The 16,386-nt window shown below is 48.8% G+C and overlaps 1 protein-coding gene across 1 annotated transcript in view; it reads right to left on the reverse strand.

The window, feature by feature from the left end:
• LOC125426438 (MAM domain-containing glycosylphosphatidylinositol anchor protein 2-like) overlaps window positions 1-16,386 on the reverse strand; it is a 409,319-nt gene that overhangs the window by 139,965 nt on the left and 252,968 nt on the right. Inside the window, exon 8 of the mRNA XM_048484696.1 lies at window positions 6,320-6,589. Coding sequence (XP_048340653.1) covers window positions 6,320-6,589 — 270 coding nt within the window. The remainder of the gene's footprint in view (window positions 1-6,319; window positions 6,590-16,386) is intronic.

The raw sequence follows: 16,386 nt of genomic DNA on the forward strand, positions 1-16,386 counted from the left end.
TACACGAGCTCTTAAGCTCCTACCCCACTGCTGCTCCTCCAATGTCTTGCCCCATTTCAGACAAATCTTAAAGAGGCGTCAGAAACAGACCTCTTTGGACAGCTTTCTGGTGCGACATTGGTCCACTGGCTCTGAAGCTGGTCCTAGTGTTATTGTTTGTGACTGTTTTCAGCATTAAACACGATGTTTATTCACCAAAAATGTGTTTTTGGTATGTTTTTTGGAGTGCCTAGAATGGATTAATTGGATTTACATTGATTCCTATGGAAAAGTTTGCCTCGGTTTTCATCGGTTTCGGTTTTCATCAATTCTTTTCGGACGGATTACCAACGAAAACCGAGGTTCCGCTGTATATTTTTTTACTATTTGTGGAATGTCTGAATTGTGACCCACGCAGAGCCCTTCAGGAAGGGGGCGGGATATAAATCCAAAGTAAATAAAAATAATTTTTTTTAAAAAATCTATCAGTCCACCCTTATCTGAGCCTGAGAGAGGGGAAGGGTTGGAGTCTGTCTGTCTGTCTGTCTGTCTGTCTGTCTGTCTGTCTATCTATCTGATTTTAAGCTGCCCGTCCCCGAAGGGCTTTAGGCGGCGTACAGCAGGGCTGCAACAACAATACATAACAACATTAAACACAGCAGGCTAAAAACAACATTTTACACAATAATAACTAAGTTAATTTAAAACAATTTACAAATCTATACGCATAAAAACACAGCAGCAGCAATATTATATTATATGGTGCCCGATCCCAAGGCCAGGAGGGGACAGTGATGATTAGATAGTATATCAGGCGTGCCAAAGATAGTGTGGATTGCAGCAGGGGCATCCTAGAGGGGGAATCCGTGGCTGGCCTCAACCACAGGGGGATGCAGGGGGATATAATGCCATGCCTGTTCTAATGCACTCAGTTCTGACAATATAAGTCAGCAGCTCTCCCATGCTTGCCATCAATAAATGAGAATCCTGCTTTCAAAGCACTGATTCCTTTATTGATCAAGTCTGGGGTTCTGGCATTTACTGAGACAATTCTCTGCTAGGCTACGGTTACTTCTTGCTACATAAACAACTACATTACATTGATGTACACCTTCAAGACTGTTCCTTAGCAATGCACTTAAAGGATGGAACGGAGGACTACGTCAACATGGATTTCCATCAGAGGAGCGACGTGGCCAAATGCAGTTGTGATTGAGCTAATTAAGAATTATAACCAAAGACTATTTGGAGGAGCGTCCTTGCCAAGTTGTGGCTAAGCTAACTCAACAGGAATTAAGTTATCTTGTATTTTCCTTTTTGGATTATCGGCTGCCCTCTCCCCTCCTTGGAAGAACTCTATAATTCCCGAAGCCTAAAGAAAGCCCCAAATATTCTGAGAGACCTGTCTCATCCAGCACACTCTCTTTTTGAACTGTTACCATCCGGCAGACGATACAGGTCTATCAAAACTAGGACAAAGGGGCTTAGAGACAGCTTCTACTCTAGAGCTGTGGCTATGCTAAACTCCGCGGCTTCGTGTTGATGTGTTTGGGGCTGTGTAGGGATGGGTGGAGGAAGGGGAAAGTGAGGATGGGGCATGAGTCTGAAATTGTGGGCATCGAGGAATGCTGCTGTAAATTCCGTTGTGCGTGCACAATGACAATAAATGCTTATGCTTATGCTTATGCTTATGGAAGCGTTTTTGCCTATAGAGAAAAAGAGAAGAAGCAGAGTTTGGAGTTATACCTCGCCTTTCTCTCCTGTCAGGGGACTCAAGGAGGCTTACAAACTCTTATCCCTTTTTCTCCCCACCTCAGACACCTTGTGAGGCAGGTGGGGCTGAGAGAGTTCTGAGAGAACTGTGACTGACCCAAGGTCAGCCAGCAGGCTTCATGTGTAGGTGCAGGGATGAAAACCCAGTTCCCCAGATAAGAGTCTGCCGCTGACGTGGAGGAGTGGGGAATCAAATTCACTCTTAACCACTACACCATGCTGACTCTCACTGTAAATATAACTGCATTTAGGTTTCTAAGCTGTTTTCAAAAATGAATAATGATATAATTGGTTCATATATGAGTTATATTACAACACAAAAGCCAGCCTTTGATGTATGTGTTGTGATATATTTTCCCCAAAGGTGGCATGCACGGTCCTCTGCAAGCTTCTACACAGAAGAAGGTGAGAACGTGTGATGGGCACAAGATCGTCCAGACCAGGGGTCTGCCACCTGTGGCTCTCCAGATGTTAATGGACTACAATTCCCATCAGCCACTGCCAGCATGACCAATTGGGAATTGTAGTCCAAGAACATCTGGAGGAGGAGGAGGAGGAGGAGGAGGAGGAGGAGAAGAAGGAGAAGAAGAAGAAGAAGAGGAGGAGGAGGAGGAGGAGGAGGAGCAGGAGGAGGAGCAGGAGGAGGAGGAGGAGCAGGGGTTTGGATTTATATCCCCCCTTTCTCTCCTGCAGGAGACGCAAAGGGGCTTACAATCTCCTCGCCCTTCCCCCCTCACAACAAACACCCTGTGAGGTAGAAGAAGAAGAAAGAAGAAGAAGAAGAAGAAGAAGAAGAAGAAGAAGAAGAAGAAGAAGAAGAAGAAGAAGAAGAAGAAGAAGAAGAAGAAGAAGAGTTTGGATTTATATCCCCCTTTTCTCTCCTGTAGGAGGCTCAAAGGAGCTTACAATCTCCTTGCCCTTCCCCCCTCACAACAAACACCCTGTGAGGTAGGTGGGGCTGAGAGCTCCGAGAAGCTGTGACTAGCCCAAGGTCACCCAGTGGGTGTGTGTGGGAGTGTGCAGGTTAATCTGAATTCCTCAGATAAGCCTCCACAGCTCAGGCGGCAGAGCGGGGGATCAAACCCGGTTCCTCCAGATTAGATACACGAGCTCTTAACCTCCTACTGAGAGCCACAGGTTGCAGACCCTGACCCAGACAAACTCCAGAATGGGATGAGGATCTGTTCCAAGGACTCCCACATTCTAATTGGACACTGTAAATGAGGTGTACTGCCCACGGGGACATGGGGTATCACATGTCCCCGGGAGCACACCCTCTAATCATTGGGGGGCACCGTGCCCGGGATGTGCTTGCTGGCTTTGGGCGTTAGACCTGGGTGCCGGTGCAAACCTGGCGATCCTCTGTGAGATTGACAGATGGTTCAATCTCTTTCCCCGCCCCTGTATCTAGGGAAAATGGAGCTGGGGGGGCAGAAAACTCAGATTTTGTCCCAGGCTCTATTTTCCCTAGATACGCCTCTGCACTCTAACCACTACACCCAGAGGTGGGATCCAGCAGGCTCTCACAGGTTCCCGAGAGTAGGTTACTCATTATTTGTGTGTGCCGAGAGGGGGTTACTAATGGGTGATTTTGCCACGTGATTTTTGCCTTAGTTACGCCCCTCCTCTCAGCAGTAGCGCGCAGAACTTGTTTCTTGTTTAAGTTCCTTGTTTAAGGAAAGTCTCCTTCTTTTGATTCCTAGAAACAAAATTAAGTATTTGAAAGTATTAAATATTTGACAGCCAGTCAATTAGAGGAGATGTCGTTGTTTCTGTTGGCAGTAGACAATAGGACTTGCTATAATGAGTTTAAATTATGGACGGAAAGATACCAGCTGGAAATTAGGAACTTTTTTTTTTACAGCAAGAGTTTTTTACAGTAACAGAGAAATTATTAATGTCCTGCCCCCAGAATGCCCGGCCATGCCCCCGTCATGCCCCGCCCAGCCCCATTGGCGCTACGCCACTGTTTGAATCCCACCACCATGGGAACCTGTTACTAAAATTTTTGGATCCCACCACTGGGTGTGGCCTCCCTCGACCTCAGGCGGACACCCTCTTGCAACACATTGAACAAGAGCAGGAGAGAGAAAGCCCAGGACTGGGGGGTGGGGGCACTAGCAAAACACAGTTTCGAAGTCCAGGGAATCTCATTTTCATTCCAGGCAAGCCGACAGAGTTCATTTCAGCGGCAGAGAGTTTGTGGTCTTATCAACAGGATAGAGCAGGATCATCCCTTACTGCCAAATTGATCCTCGTCTCATTGAGTTGCTTCCTTCCGGTTTGCAGGCAGCATAGAAATGTAATTTTTTTAAAAAACATATTCTGCCCCCAAGGAACACAGAAAGGAGTCACACAATTCCCGCCCACAACACGACCCCCACTCGTTTTATCTTCACACTGACGGGGTGATGGGGAGAAAATCAAATTAGACTTGACTGACATGAGCAAGATGTGACCTAAGTTCACTTTTCATCAAATAGGCCGGAACCGCCAAGTTCTAAAATGTTTTGGTTAAAGTAAGCATTTGGAGTAAGCATAAAGTATCTACATGTGAACGGCCCTGACAGAGATGTTTACGTTTTCCTTATCATCTGCCACAGAGACAGGGAGTCAGGAACCGCTGACAACGTCCTCTGCCTCTTCTTATTATGATGTTAAAGGCTCTCCCTTCTCTGGATGGAAGAAGCTTAGCTTTCAGTCAGACTTTTCTCATTTGTTAACACTAAGGAGACCAGATTTTCATCTTTTTAAACCAGGACCCAGGAGCGCGCGGCCGCAGGAGTGAACTGCCTTTTGGGGCGCTCCCCGGTTTCCCGCCCTGTGACAGGGCACAGGATCACAACAGAAGGCAGTGCGGCAGTGCGGGAGGCTGCCGCAATGCCTTCTGGGGCGCTCCCCTGTTTCCCACCCTGTTACAGGGTGGGAAACGAGGCTTACCCCAAAACAGTCGCGCTCCCTGCGGCAGCGATGCTGGCGTGAGGCTGCCGCACTGCCTTCTGGGCTCCCTGGCAGGAAAAGAGGCCCCAGAAGGCAGTCGCGGCAGCCTTCCAAAAATCAGGACAGTTAAAAAACCCCGCGGGACAAATTGGTTTAAGGCGGGACTGTCCCGCCAAAAGTGGGACGTCTGGTCACCTTGGTTAACACTCACCTCTCATAATGGTTGCCAACTATGCGTACTTTGCATTTATTGGTTATACTCATCTTGCTTAAGGAATGGAATGGAAATTTTATTTACATACCGCCCTCCCCCGAAAGGCTCGGGGCAGGGTACAACAGTATAACAGCAACATCAGTCAGCATAACAACAATAACAATCGTAATATCAACAGCAACATCAATAAACACAATATCTCAAATATCAAAATCGGTAATCATGACATAATCAACATAACATTTCGTAACATAATGTGCAAATGTTACTATGTCACTACGATGTTAAATTTTCTATAATTGCCTAAACTTTGTTTTTATTTGGAAAAGGGGCTCCACACCCCCGTTGGATTCGTTCCTGAACAGAAAATCAACTTTCTATATTTTTCCTAGGTTGGAGTTTTTATTGCCACTTGGACAAAGAGGCCTCAAGATGGTCTCCCAGGCCAACAACATGACCCTGCAAGGTAGGCGAGGCCGACGGCAGGAAATATTTGACTTCAGTCCTTCCCTATTATTGTGCAACGGACTATTCACTATGCACAAACACAAACAAGTACACATTCCCTCCACCATGTCCACACCTGTGAAGGTGCGATCAGCAGAAACTAAAACACACACTGCAACCATGAGGAACGTGAAAGAAATCCCAAGACAGAAATACCCCCAAGTGACACGATCCCCCAGACCAAATTAAGACTTCCTGTGGGTTGATGTAGCTCATATGTGTGAACACCATTTTGCCTGCACTGAGATAAAGAGTGGCAATCCACAGTTGCCCAAATTTGCGTGAAATGACAACCTGGACTATAGGTGCCTCTTGGGGATCATGCATGCTTCAAACGTACACTTTGACTTTGTCTACTGGGTGCATCACAAGGCTCCTTCTCCCCATGGATATATTTGAAGAGCTGAATCATAGAACCATAGAGTTGGAAGAGACCCCAAGGGTCATCAAGTCCACCCCCCTAACATTCAGGAACACACAATCAAAGCACTCCTGTCAGATAGCCTTCCAGCCTCTCTTGAAAACCTCCAAAGAAGGAGACTCCACCGCATTCTGAGGTAGTGCATTCCACTGTTGAACAGCCCTGATGGTCAGGAAGTTCTTCCTGATGTTTAGGTGGAATCTCTTCTCCTTCACCTTGAACCCATTCCTCCTGGTCCTGGTCTCTGGAGCCCAGAAAACAAGCTTGCTCCTTCACCAACATGACACCCCTTCAAATATGTAAACATGGCTATCATCTCACCCCTTAACTTTCTCTTCATCAAACTAAACGTCCCCAGCTCCCTAAGTGTCTCCTGGGCATGAGTTCCAGACCTTTGACCATTTTGGTTGCCCTCCAATCCAATCTTGGTCCCAAACGGAAGATCACCCAGACGGCAAGGACAGCATCCCATCGTTCTTCCTTACCTCGGACGATGATGTTGGTGGACTTTTTTGCCGGATTCCCGACGTTGTTGTTGGCGATGCAGCTGTAGGCGCCAGCGTCATCAAAAGTGATGGTGGGGATCGTCAACGTCCCGCCCTTCAGGACTGCCTTTTCGGGCAAGGCGCCGATGGACCTCACCCAGGTCAGCGTCGGGAGGGGCTCCCCGCCGGTCGTGACGCACACCAACGTGATGGCTTCCCCGGGGTTCACCACAATGGGGTCGTCCACCAGGAGCTTGATCGAGGGAGAGGCTGAGAAAAAAAGGGTGAGGGGTGAGTTAGTGTTGAGTTCTGGCAAGAAGAGGTCTCATCATCAGTGGTGACTTGCCATTGGATGGGTCGATTTCTATGATGGCAAGAATGATGGTCTCCACTCCGCCATTTTATCTCCGGCCCGCAGTTCCACCGTGGGTTCCAGATCCACCAGGGCGCTGGTGTCCGTGGTGTCCATCCATCCATCCGTACCGCACGCACCGTGTCCGCACTGTCCGTCCGTCCGTCGTTTGTTCGTCCGTCGTTCGTCCATCCGTCGTCCGTCCATCGTCCGTCCCTCCGTCCCTCTGTCCCTCCATCCGTCCGTCCGTCCCTCCGTCCGTCCGTCCGTCCCTCCTTCTGTCCTTCCGTCCTTCCGTCCTTCCATACCCATATCCATCGTCCATCACCTATCTACCTATCTATCTATACCCACCCATGATCGTCCATATGATAAATCCATACCTATCCATACCCATGATATCTTCGTCTATCATACCCGATCAATCCATCCACCCATCCATCCGTCATCCATCCATACCCATACCCGTCCGTCCATCCATCAAATCAATCATCCATCCATCCATCCATCCATCAATCATCATCCATCCATCCATCCGATCCGTCCGTCAATCATCCGTCCGTCCATCCATCCATCCATCAAATCCGTCCATCCGTCCGTCCATCAAAATCCATCCATCCATCCATCCATCCATCCATCGATTGGCCATGCTGGTGGGGACTGATCGGGATTGTAGTTCCTGAACATCTGGAGTCATGGGTTCCCTACCCTGACAAATCCACTGATAAAACCCCAAACCAATCATCAACCCCCCAGTTCGATAATGATCAAGGACTGATTAAACAAATCGTGGTCCTAAATCAACCTCCTAAAGATCATGAGTGTCCACGCAATACACTGTTTACAATACAGTCCTAAGTAGGGTTAAACCTTTCTAAGTCCACAGATTTTGACAGACTTAATAGGTTTCACTCTGTTTAGGGTTGTAATGTAACGGCTCAAAAAAAATAAGCTGTGTGCCTTAGCCGTGTGCCAAAATCTGTCAGTTTTCAACAACTAACTGGATAAAAGGAGCAACAGTGGCGTAGGAGGTTAAGAGCTCATGTATCTAATCTGGACGAACCGGGTTTGATTCCCCGCTCTGCCGCCTGAACTGTTGAGGCTTATCTGGGGAATTCAGATTAGCCTGGGCACTCCCACAAATGCCAGCTGGGTGACCTTGGGCTAGTCACAGTTCTTCGGAGCTCTCTCAGCCCCACCCACCTCACAGGGTGTTTGTTGTGAGGGGGGGAAGGGCAAGGAGATTGTCAGCCCCTTTGAGTCTCCTGCAAGAGAGAAAGGGGGGATATAAATCCAAACTCTTCTTCTTCTTCTTCTTCTTCTTCTTCTTCTTCTTCTTCTTCTTCTTCTTCTTCTTCTTCTTCTTCTTCTTCTTCTTCTTCTTCTTCTTCTAAAAGCTGAACGTTTAAAGCTTTTAAAAATATATCTGGTGTGTTTTAAAGCTTCCCATGATTACCAGCACCTTCAGCGGAGAATCCCAGCTGAGTCTCATCTGCAGAGAGGCGTATCTATAGGCCGGCCTGTGGCTAATTTATGCCTTCAATCGAGACTTTATTACGGACATTACCGAAAGACATTTTCTTGGAGAGAGGGCCGTTTGGAAATCAGCCATCTTTGCAAGAGGGCTTTTCAAAAGGAAACCTGAAAACCACTTAACATTCTCGGCACTTCCAGGTTCTCGGGACTGAGCAGGTGGGCAGGCAATTAAAAAGGAGGCCGCGAGGCTATGGCCCTCCACAATTCCGGCTGCCACTCACGCTTGGACTCTTCGACCATCTCAGGCCACCGGCCGAGAAGACATGATTATTTAATAGTAACATCTGAAAACCAAAGCAGGATAAACCGTTTGGGGAGGAGGGCGATTTATATGGCAAAGCCAGGTATGTATTCTAGAAGAAGAAGAGTTTGGATTTATATCCCCCCTTTCTCTCCTGTAGGAGACTCAAAGGGGCTGACAAGCTCCTTGCCCTTCCCCCGTCACAACAAACACCCTGTGAGGTGGGTGGGGCTGAGAGAGCCCTGAGAAGCTGTGACTAGCCCAAGGACACCCAGCTGGCGTGTGTGGGAGTGTACAGGCTAATTTGAATTCCCCAGATAAGCCTCAACAGTTCAGGCGACAGAGTGGGGAATCAAACCCGGTTCCTCCAGATTAGATACACGAGCTCTTAACCAGATTAGATACATGAGCTCTTAACCTCCTACGCCACTGCTTATCTACACATAACAGTGCCTCTGGCAAGTTTGTTAGCATCAACATGGCCCCTGGGAATCTAACCTGAGGGGCAGTCCTCCTTTTGGTCAGCTTTATTGCTAGTTCAGGGGGGCAGGAGCCTCTCCCTGATTTTCAGCTTGGCATGGGTGGGCACGGAGCTGCCAGTGGCTGGGGGGTGCCAAGGGGCAGGGGAGGGGCGAGGCAAGGCACACGGGCAGCCACCTCCCTCTATGTCACATGCCATACCTTAGCTGTGCCATGTACAATGTGGCTACTTAGCATCTATAATATACCACTTTAATGGGCAAACCCTTATAGGAAACCTTAATCTTAGTCATTTTATTCACAGTCAGCGACCAGTAGTACAAGATCAGGGTACATCAGTTTCAAGGCACCGTTACCATAGTATATCTATCTATCTATCTATCTATCTATCTATCTATCTATCTATCTATCTATCTATCTATCTATCTATCTATCTATCTATCTATCTATCTATCTATCTATCTATCTATCTATCTATCTATCTATCTATCTCTGTCTGTCTGTCTGTCTGTCTGTCTGTCTGTCTGTCTGTCTGTCTGTCTGTCTGTCTGATAGACAGACAGACAGACAGACAGACAGACAGACAGACAAAAGAGTACTAGAAGCACTATTCAAATGTTAAGTAATCTATAATCTATAATAAGAGTACTAAAAGCACTATACGAAATATTACATAGTCTATGGTATTTACAAGAAGAAATATTTGCGACACTAATATAATTATTATTGTACTTAAACACAGTTGGTGACTGTTTACTAAAAGGTCAACTCGCGAAAAAGTGGTAGGTAAAATACATTATGGCAAAAGATTGAAAAGTTAATATAGCTACACCTGTAAAGTGCCTGTGCAGTCTTGCTAAAACCTATAGTAGAATTACTAAAAAAACAAAAAACAAAAACAACTCCGCCCTCCGAACCTATCTTCTAAGGATCACAATTTATTCAGTCTTTCCCTCCCTTAACTATTCAGCCGGCAGATGTCTCTTATTGTGTTTGCAGATTAAAGAACAAAAACGGGCAGTTGCCCGTGTAATTTTCTCGTCCCTACCTGTCAATATGTAGGCCAGTGCATCTTTGTAGTTTAGGACTATTAGACCTGTCATGGCTGGGCTGAGGGTTTCCTTTCGGGGCTTTTCAAAAGTGGGACATCTAAACATGTGTTCTAATGTATCTAATTCGCATAGGAAATAGAAACATCTTGCTCACTACCAGTGGCGTATCTGCCAGAGGGACACGTGGGGACACATGTCCCCGGTTGCCAGGCGTGTGGGGGGGAGCACAAAATCACCCCACACCCCTCCCGCGTAGAAGTGCCCCTGCCCGGTGTTCCCTCCTCCACAGGGAGGCCGGGGCACCACTCGACTGCCAAACCAATGGCTGCGGCTGCAGGCCTCCTGTCCTCCCCAACCATTGCTGCCTCTGCTGCCCCTCTGCAGTGCCCAGAGGGAGGGGGTCCAGACAAATCGCCAGTCGCAGCATGGCCCATTCACCACCCTGCCCACCCACTCAAGCAGCAGTGGTGTAGGAGGTTAAGAGCTCATGTATCTAATCTGGAGGAACCGGGTTTGATTCCCAGCTCTGCCGCCTGAGCTGTGGAGGCTTATCTGGGGAATTCAGATTAGCCTGCACACTCCCACACACGCCAGCTGGGTGACCTTGGGCTAGTCACAACTTCTCGGAGCTCTCTCAGCCCCACCCACCTCACAGGGTCTTTGTTGTGAGGGGGGAAGGGCAAGGAGCTTGTCAGCCCCTTTGAGTCTCCTGCAGGAGAGAAAGGGGGATATAAATCCAAACTCCTCCTCCTCCTCCTCCTTCTACCTTACAGGGTGTTTGTTGTGAGGGGGGAAGGGAAAGGAGATTGTAAGCCCCTTTGAGTCTCCTACAAGGAGAGAAAGGGGGATATGAATCCAAACTCTTCTTCCTCTTCTTCTTCTGTACCACGGAGCAACACGGAGCATCTCATATGCTCCTCTCAGAACAGAAGAATTACCCCCCCTTTCCCCCTTAGAACTAGAGTCCAATACGGGCTCCCCAGCCTGATTTAGACCAGCAGGCTCTGAAGGTCGACATTAAGCTGAGCAGAGTGCAGAATCTGGCCCCCAATTTCCTTGCAAAGATTCGTGCGGGAATAAATTACAGCGCCACAACAAGGTAGCTTGGGATGCGTCCGCCGTTATCTAACCGGACTGCAGCGCGGCAGAAAGGGAAGAGAGCACGGGTCGCTGGCACCCGTCACCCCCCTCTTGGCCGCATCTCACCGACCCGGCCAGGGGACGTCCATCACCGGCGCTTTCATTTCTCCGCTTCAAAGCTAATGCCGTCCCATTTTCTCCCGCGGTTCTGCTCATTAAAGGCCCTGTTTTCCTTATCTGGGGATTACAGGCATCCTCCCCACCAGCCGACGCATTGTTATGCATGCTCAAAGATTCCGTATATTTTCAATATTATACACACACGCAACCCTCCTCGAGAGAGATAATTCTTCAGTGTGTTTTCGCTGATTCTCTCCCTCTTTTTAATTTTTTTTAAAAAAGTGTCAGACAAAACAGGACGACGCTTAATGGAGAGATTACCAGTCAAGAAAACCTTTCCGTCCAGGCCCTTCACAGAAGAGATCAAAGGAGGGCTTAGAGTGGGCTGTCATTACAAGACACCCCCCCCTTGCACTAATGCACAGAGGGGGCAGGGAATCATCTTTCCGGAAGGGACCCGCGAGTGACAAATGTACGGGGTGTGTACAGTGTTGCAAGCAGTTGGCTGAATCAACCTACAAGGCGTGTCGAACAACAGGGCTAGCCCTGGCTCCAACTGGGAAGGGCCCGAAGAAGAAGAAGAAGAAGAAGAAGAAGAAGAAGAAGAAGAAGAAGAAGAAGAAGAAGAAGAAGAAGAAGAAGAAGGAGGAGGAGGAGGAGGAGGAGGAGGAGGAGGAGGAGGAGGAGGAGGAGGAGGAGGAGGAGGAGGAGGTGGAGGAGGTGGAGGAGGAGGAGGAGGAGGAGGAGGAGGAGGTTTTGGATTTATACCCCGCCTTTCTCTCCTGTAAAGAGACTCAAAGGGGCGTATAATCTCCTTTCCCTTCCTCTCCCCACAACAGACACCTTGTGAGGCAGTTGGGGCTGAGAGAGTTCGGAGAGAAAACCATGACTGGCCCAAGGAATGTAGGAGTGTGGAAATACATCTGGTTCATCGGATAAGAATCAGTCCGGGCCCGGTTCACCAGATTAGAGTCCGCCGCTCAGGTGGGAGAGTGGCAAATCAAACCCAGTTCTCCGGATAAGATTCACTGCTCTTAACCAGTACGCCACTTAACCATTGAACCAGACTCAGCAAACATGTATAGGGCCCAGGAGATCTGCTCAGAGTCCCCGGACTCATTTCTACAGACCACCCCCACCAATATAATGTTATTGTTACAATTAGTCCTGGGGTAGGTCGCCATCTTCGGTTTATGCTGCTAGTGTTCTTTATTGTCATGACCATTACTGTGTACATAACCTATTATCAATGCCTTTATTATGTATGTTATGATGCCGAAATGTTGGAATGTCGAAATTGTTGTTTCTATGATGCTATGTTAGGATTATTGATGCCCCTGTTTTGTGGTATTATGATGCTGAAATGGAGATGCTTCTTTTATATTATCCAATGTTTAAAATGTTAGAGGCTTATCTGGGGAATTCAGATTAGCCTGTACACTCCCACAAACGCCAGCTGGGTGACCTTGGGCTAGTCACAGCTTCTCAGAGCTCTCTCAGCCCCACCCACCTCACAGGGTGTTTGTTGTGAGGGGGGAAGGGCAAGGAGATTGTCAGCCCCTTTGAGTCTCCTGCAGGAGAGAAAGGGGGGATAGAAATCCAAACTCTTCTTCTTCTTCTTCTTCTTCTTCTTCTTCTTCTTCTTCTTCTTCTTCTTCTTCTTCTTCTTCTTCTTCTTCTTCTTCTTCTTCTTCTTCTTCTTCTTCTTCTTCTTCTTCTTCTTCTTCTTCTTCTTCTTCTTCTTCTTCTTCTTCTTCTTCTTCTTCTTCTTCTTCTTCTTCTTCTTCTTCTTCTTCAATTGGCCATGCTGGTAGGGGCTGACGGGAATTGTAGTCCATTCACATCTGGAGTGCCATAGGTTGGCCACCCCTGCTGTAAGGTGTGCAGCTGCAGGGCCACACAGGAAATGCATTGGTGCCATGCAGGTTGGGCGTCTATCCTGCAAGGGAAGCTCTCTCGGTGGCTGAGTTCCGGTCAGCAGAGTGCATTTCCGCGCAGCCTTAGAGGGAACACCACAGAACTTGAGCCCTCTGCGGTACTGTCTGTCGACCTGTTTTGATATTGGCACCCAGGGGGGAAACCGAGTGCAAGCCCCTCCGTGGAATGCCACCAGGGATCTGAGCAGATGACGAGGCAGGACCGCCGGCGACGCGCAGCCGAGCCCAGCCGACACAATTAAGCCACTTCCAGTGCCGCTGAATTAGGTGGGAGTAAATGCACCCAATTACGCCGGCGTGTAACGCCGTAAACCTCCATTATGTCTGATGCATTCTTGATGAACTCACATTGATTTGATGGCAACTGCTTAATTGTTTGTTTCTAATTACACCAGACGATGCTCCCATTTAGGAAATCGGTTGACTCGCCCTACGGCACCAGGAGCCTCCGAGCTTAAGCAGGGCCCGGCAGAGCAATGGGATCCAACCCCTCGACCCCCCGAAATGCCGTAGCCGCTACCCTGTGGCAAGAAGAAGAAGAAGAGTTTTGGATTTATATCCCCCCTTTCTCTCTTGCAGGAGACTCAAAGGGGCTGACAATCTCCTTGCCCTTCCCCCCTCACAACAAACACCCTGTGAGGTGGGTGGGGCTGAGAGAGCTCCGAGAAGCTGTGACTAGCCCAAGGTCACCCAGCTGGCGTGTGTGGGAGTGCCCAGGCTAATCTGAATTCCCCAGAGAAGCCTCCACAGCTCAGGCGGCAGAGCTGGGAATCAAACCCAGTTCCTCCAGATTAGATACATGAGCTCTTAACCTCCTACGCCACTGCTGCTGGTTGGGGGAGGGGGGCTTCTCCAGTCCCTTCCACTGTCCATGCAGTGTTTGTTTGTTTGTTTGTTTAGTTGGATTTATTACCCTGCTAAAGTCGGCCTTTGGGTGGCTTACATATATTTTTAAGTACATCAATCATTTTAAAAAATCCAACTCAAAACAGCATCATTTAACCATTAAAATATGAGTACAGATATAAACATAGGCCCTTTACCCACTCACCTCTGTCCGAGGGTTGCTGCGCGCAATTCCTGGCGCACGCCCCGGCTTCCCCACGACCCCGCGCTCTGCATGGGGTCATCAAAAAGCGCCATTTCAAAAGGCGCCAGGAATTACGCGCGCTGAGGCGGCACGAGAGAGGCAGTGTCGGGCCGGCTGCGTTCTCGCCGCCCCTGAAGTGGGGAGTGCGGCTGTACCCCGCGCTACTTGAGGAGAGTAGCGCGGGGCTTAAGGTAAGTGGGGAAGGGCCTCAGATATAAAAACTTCAAATGGCGACTAGTCGGGTATCTACAGTGGACCCCATCAGAGCCTAAGAGCTGCCTATCTCTATCCCATCCCAGCTCAAATCACGATTCAGACAGGGAGAAAGAGGGGGAAGAAGGGCTGGGGGCCCAGCAAGGCACCGGGATAGACTCGGTGTCATGTGCCAGTCGCTGGGTACTCACCAGGATACAGAAGACACTGAGGCAGAACCGGACAACACAGTGCAGCCCTGTGGCAGCCCCTTAGTGGCAGGCCCTGTGCCTCTCTAGGGTGTTGCCTCAGATCTCCTGCCAATAATTACAACTGATCTCCAAGCAAAAGATATCCATTCACTTGCAGGAAATGTCGGCATTGGAAGGTGGACTTTATAGCATTATAACCAGAGGTGGGATCCAGCAGGTTCTCACAGGTTCCCCAGAGTAGGTTACTAATTGTTTGTGTGTGCCGAGAGGGGGTTACTAATGGGTGATTTTGCCACGTGATTTTTGCCTTAGTTATGCCCCTCCTCTCAGCAGTAGTGCGCAAAACTTGAAGCAGTCTAGCAGGAGGTGCACCGGTGTGCGTGGCAGCCTGCGCCTGCGTGCATTCGTTTCCCGGCCAAGAACCGGCGCAGCGGCTGCGTCCTTTCCACAGCCCCACCCAGGAATGCCTTGCCCCCGTCGTGCCCCGCCCAGCCCCATTGGCGCTACACCACTGTTTGAATCCCACCACCATGGGAACCTGTTACTAAAATTTTTGGATCCCACCACTGATTATAACCCATTAAAGGACCAGCGTGGTGTAGTGGTTAAGAGAAGGTGGATTCTAATCTGGAGAACCGGGTTTGATTCCCCACTCCTCCACCTGAGTGGCAGAGGCTTATCTGGTGAACCAGATGTGTTTCCGCACTCCTACATTCTTACTGGGTGACCTTGGACTAGTCGTAGTACTCTCAGAACTCTCTCAGCCCCACCTACTTCACAAGGTGTCTGTTGTGGGGAGAGGAAGGGAAAGGAGCTGGTAAGCCGCCTTGAGTCTCCTTACAGGAGAGAAAGGTGGGGTATCAATCCAAACTCCTCTTCCTCCTCTTCTTCATCAAGCCCCACCCCTCCCTAAACTCCACCCTCTTCAGGCTCCACCCCAAAATATCCAGGTACGTCCCAATCCATAGCTGGCAACTCTATCTTAGAGCCAGGCCACTCAGCCACATCAATGGCCTCCCAGGCTGCACCCCCTGCAAGTTCCACTCCATGTGGGAAGCCACAGAAACCATGTAGGGTTGGAGATTCGGACGGTCCGAATCTGGATTTTGACCGAATCTGCATTGATTCGGATGGATTCAGACGAGCAGGGTCTGAATCTGAGCTATCTGAATCCCATCTGATCTGAATCATGCACCCCAAGTTTGGTGCAATTTGGTTCAGGGAGGCCCAGGTTATGGACCCTCAAAGATAGCCCCTATCTTCCATTGGCTCTCATTGGAAACAATGGCTGATATGGGCCACCTGTTTCGGGGAGTCCCAGCAAAAGCTGAGCCCACTGAACAAACTGCACAAGCTTAGATTATAATCAAGTCTCCTAAGATACCCTGATATTTCCATGCCGATACCTTTAAAAATGCGCCATCTGCACGCTAAAACGTGAAAAAAACAGCAAAAAAATAAAAAAACACACCAGAGAATCTTGGATGTCACTGCAAATTCGGGTGTATCTGACCCCATACACCCAAACTGGACCCGAATCTGAACCAGGGCCGATTGTTTTTCCATTTACCAACCCTAGAAACCAGGACAACAGGCTGGAGAATTCCCTCAGAGGGGTATAATGCTACAGTGTCCACCAGTGGAAGCTGCTCCTTTCCCTCAAAAGAACTGACTTTTATTGCTTGGAGATCAACTGTAATTTTGGTAGACCTCCAGGCTGCCCCTGGATATTGGCAACTCTGAAGCAGGTTCCCACTGTTTTTATAGTGCTGTCC

The sequence above is a fragment of the Sphaerodactylus townsendi genome, linkage group LG02, assembly GCF_021028975.2.
Source record: "Sphaerodactylus townsendi isolate TG3544 linkage group LG02, MPM_Stown_v2.3, whole genome shotgun sequence".
Lineage (NCBI taxonomy): Eukaryota > Metazoa > Chordata > Lepidosauria > Squamata > Sphaerodactylidae > Sphaerodactylus > Sphaerodactylus townsendi.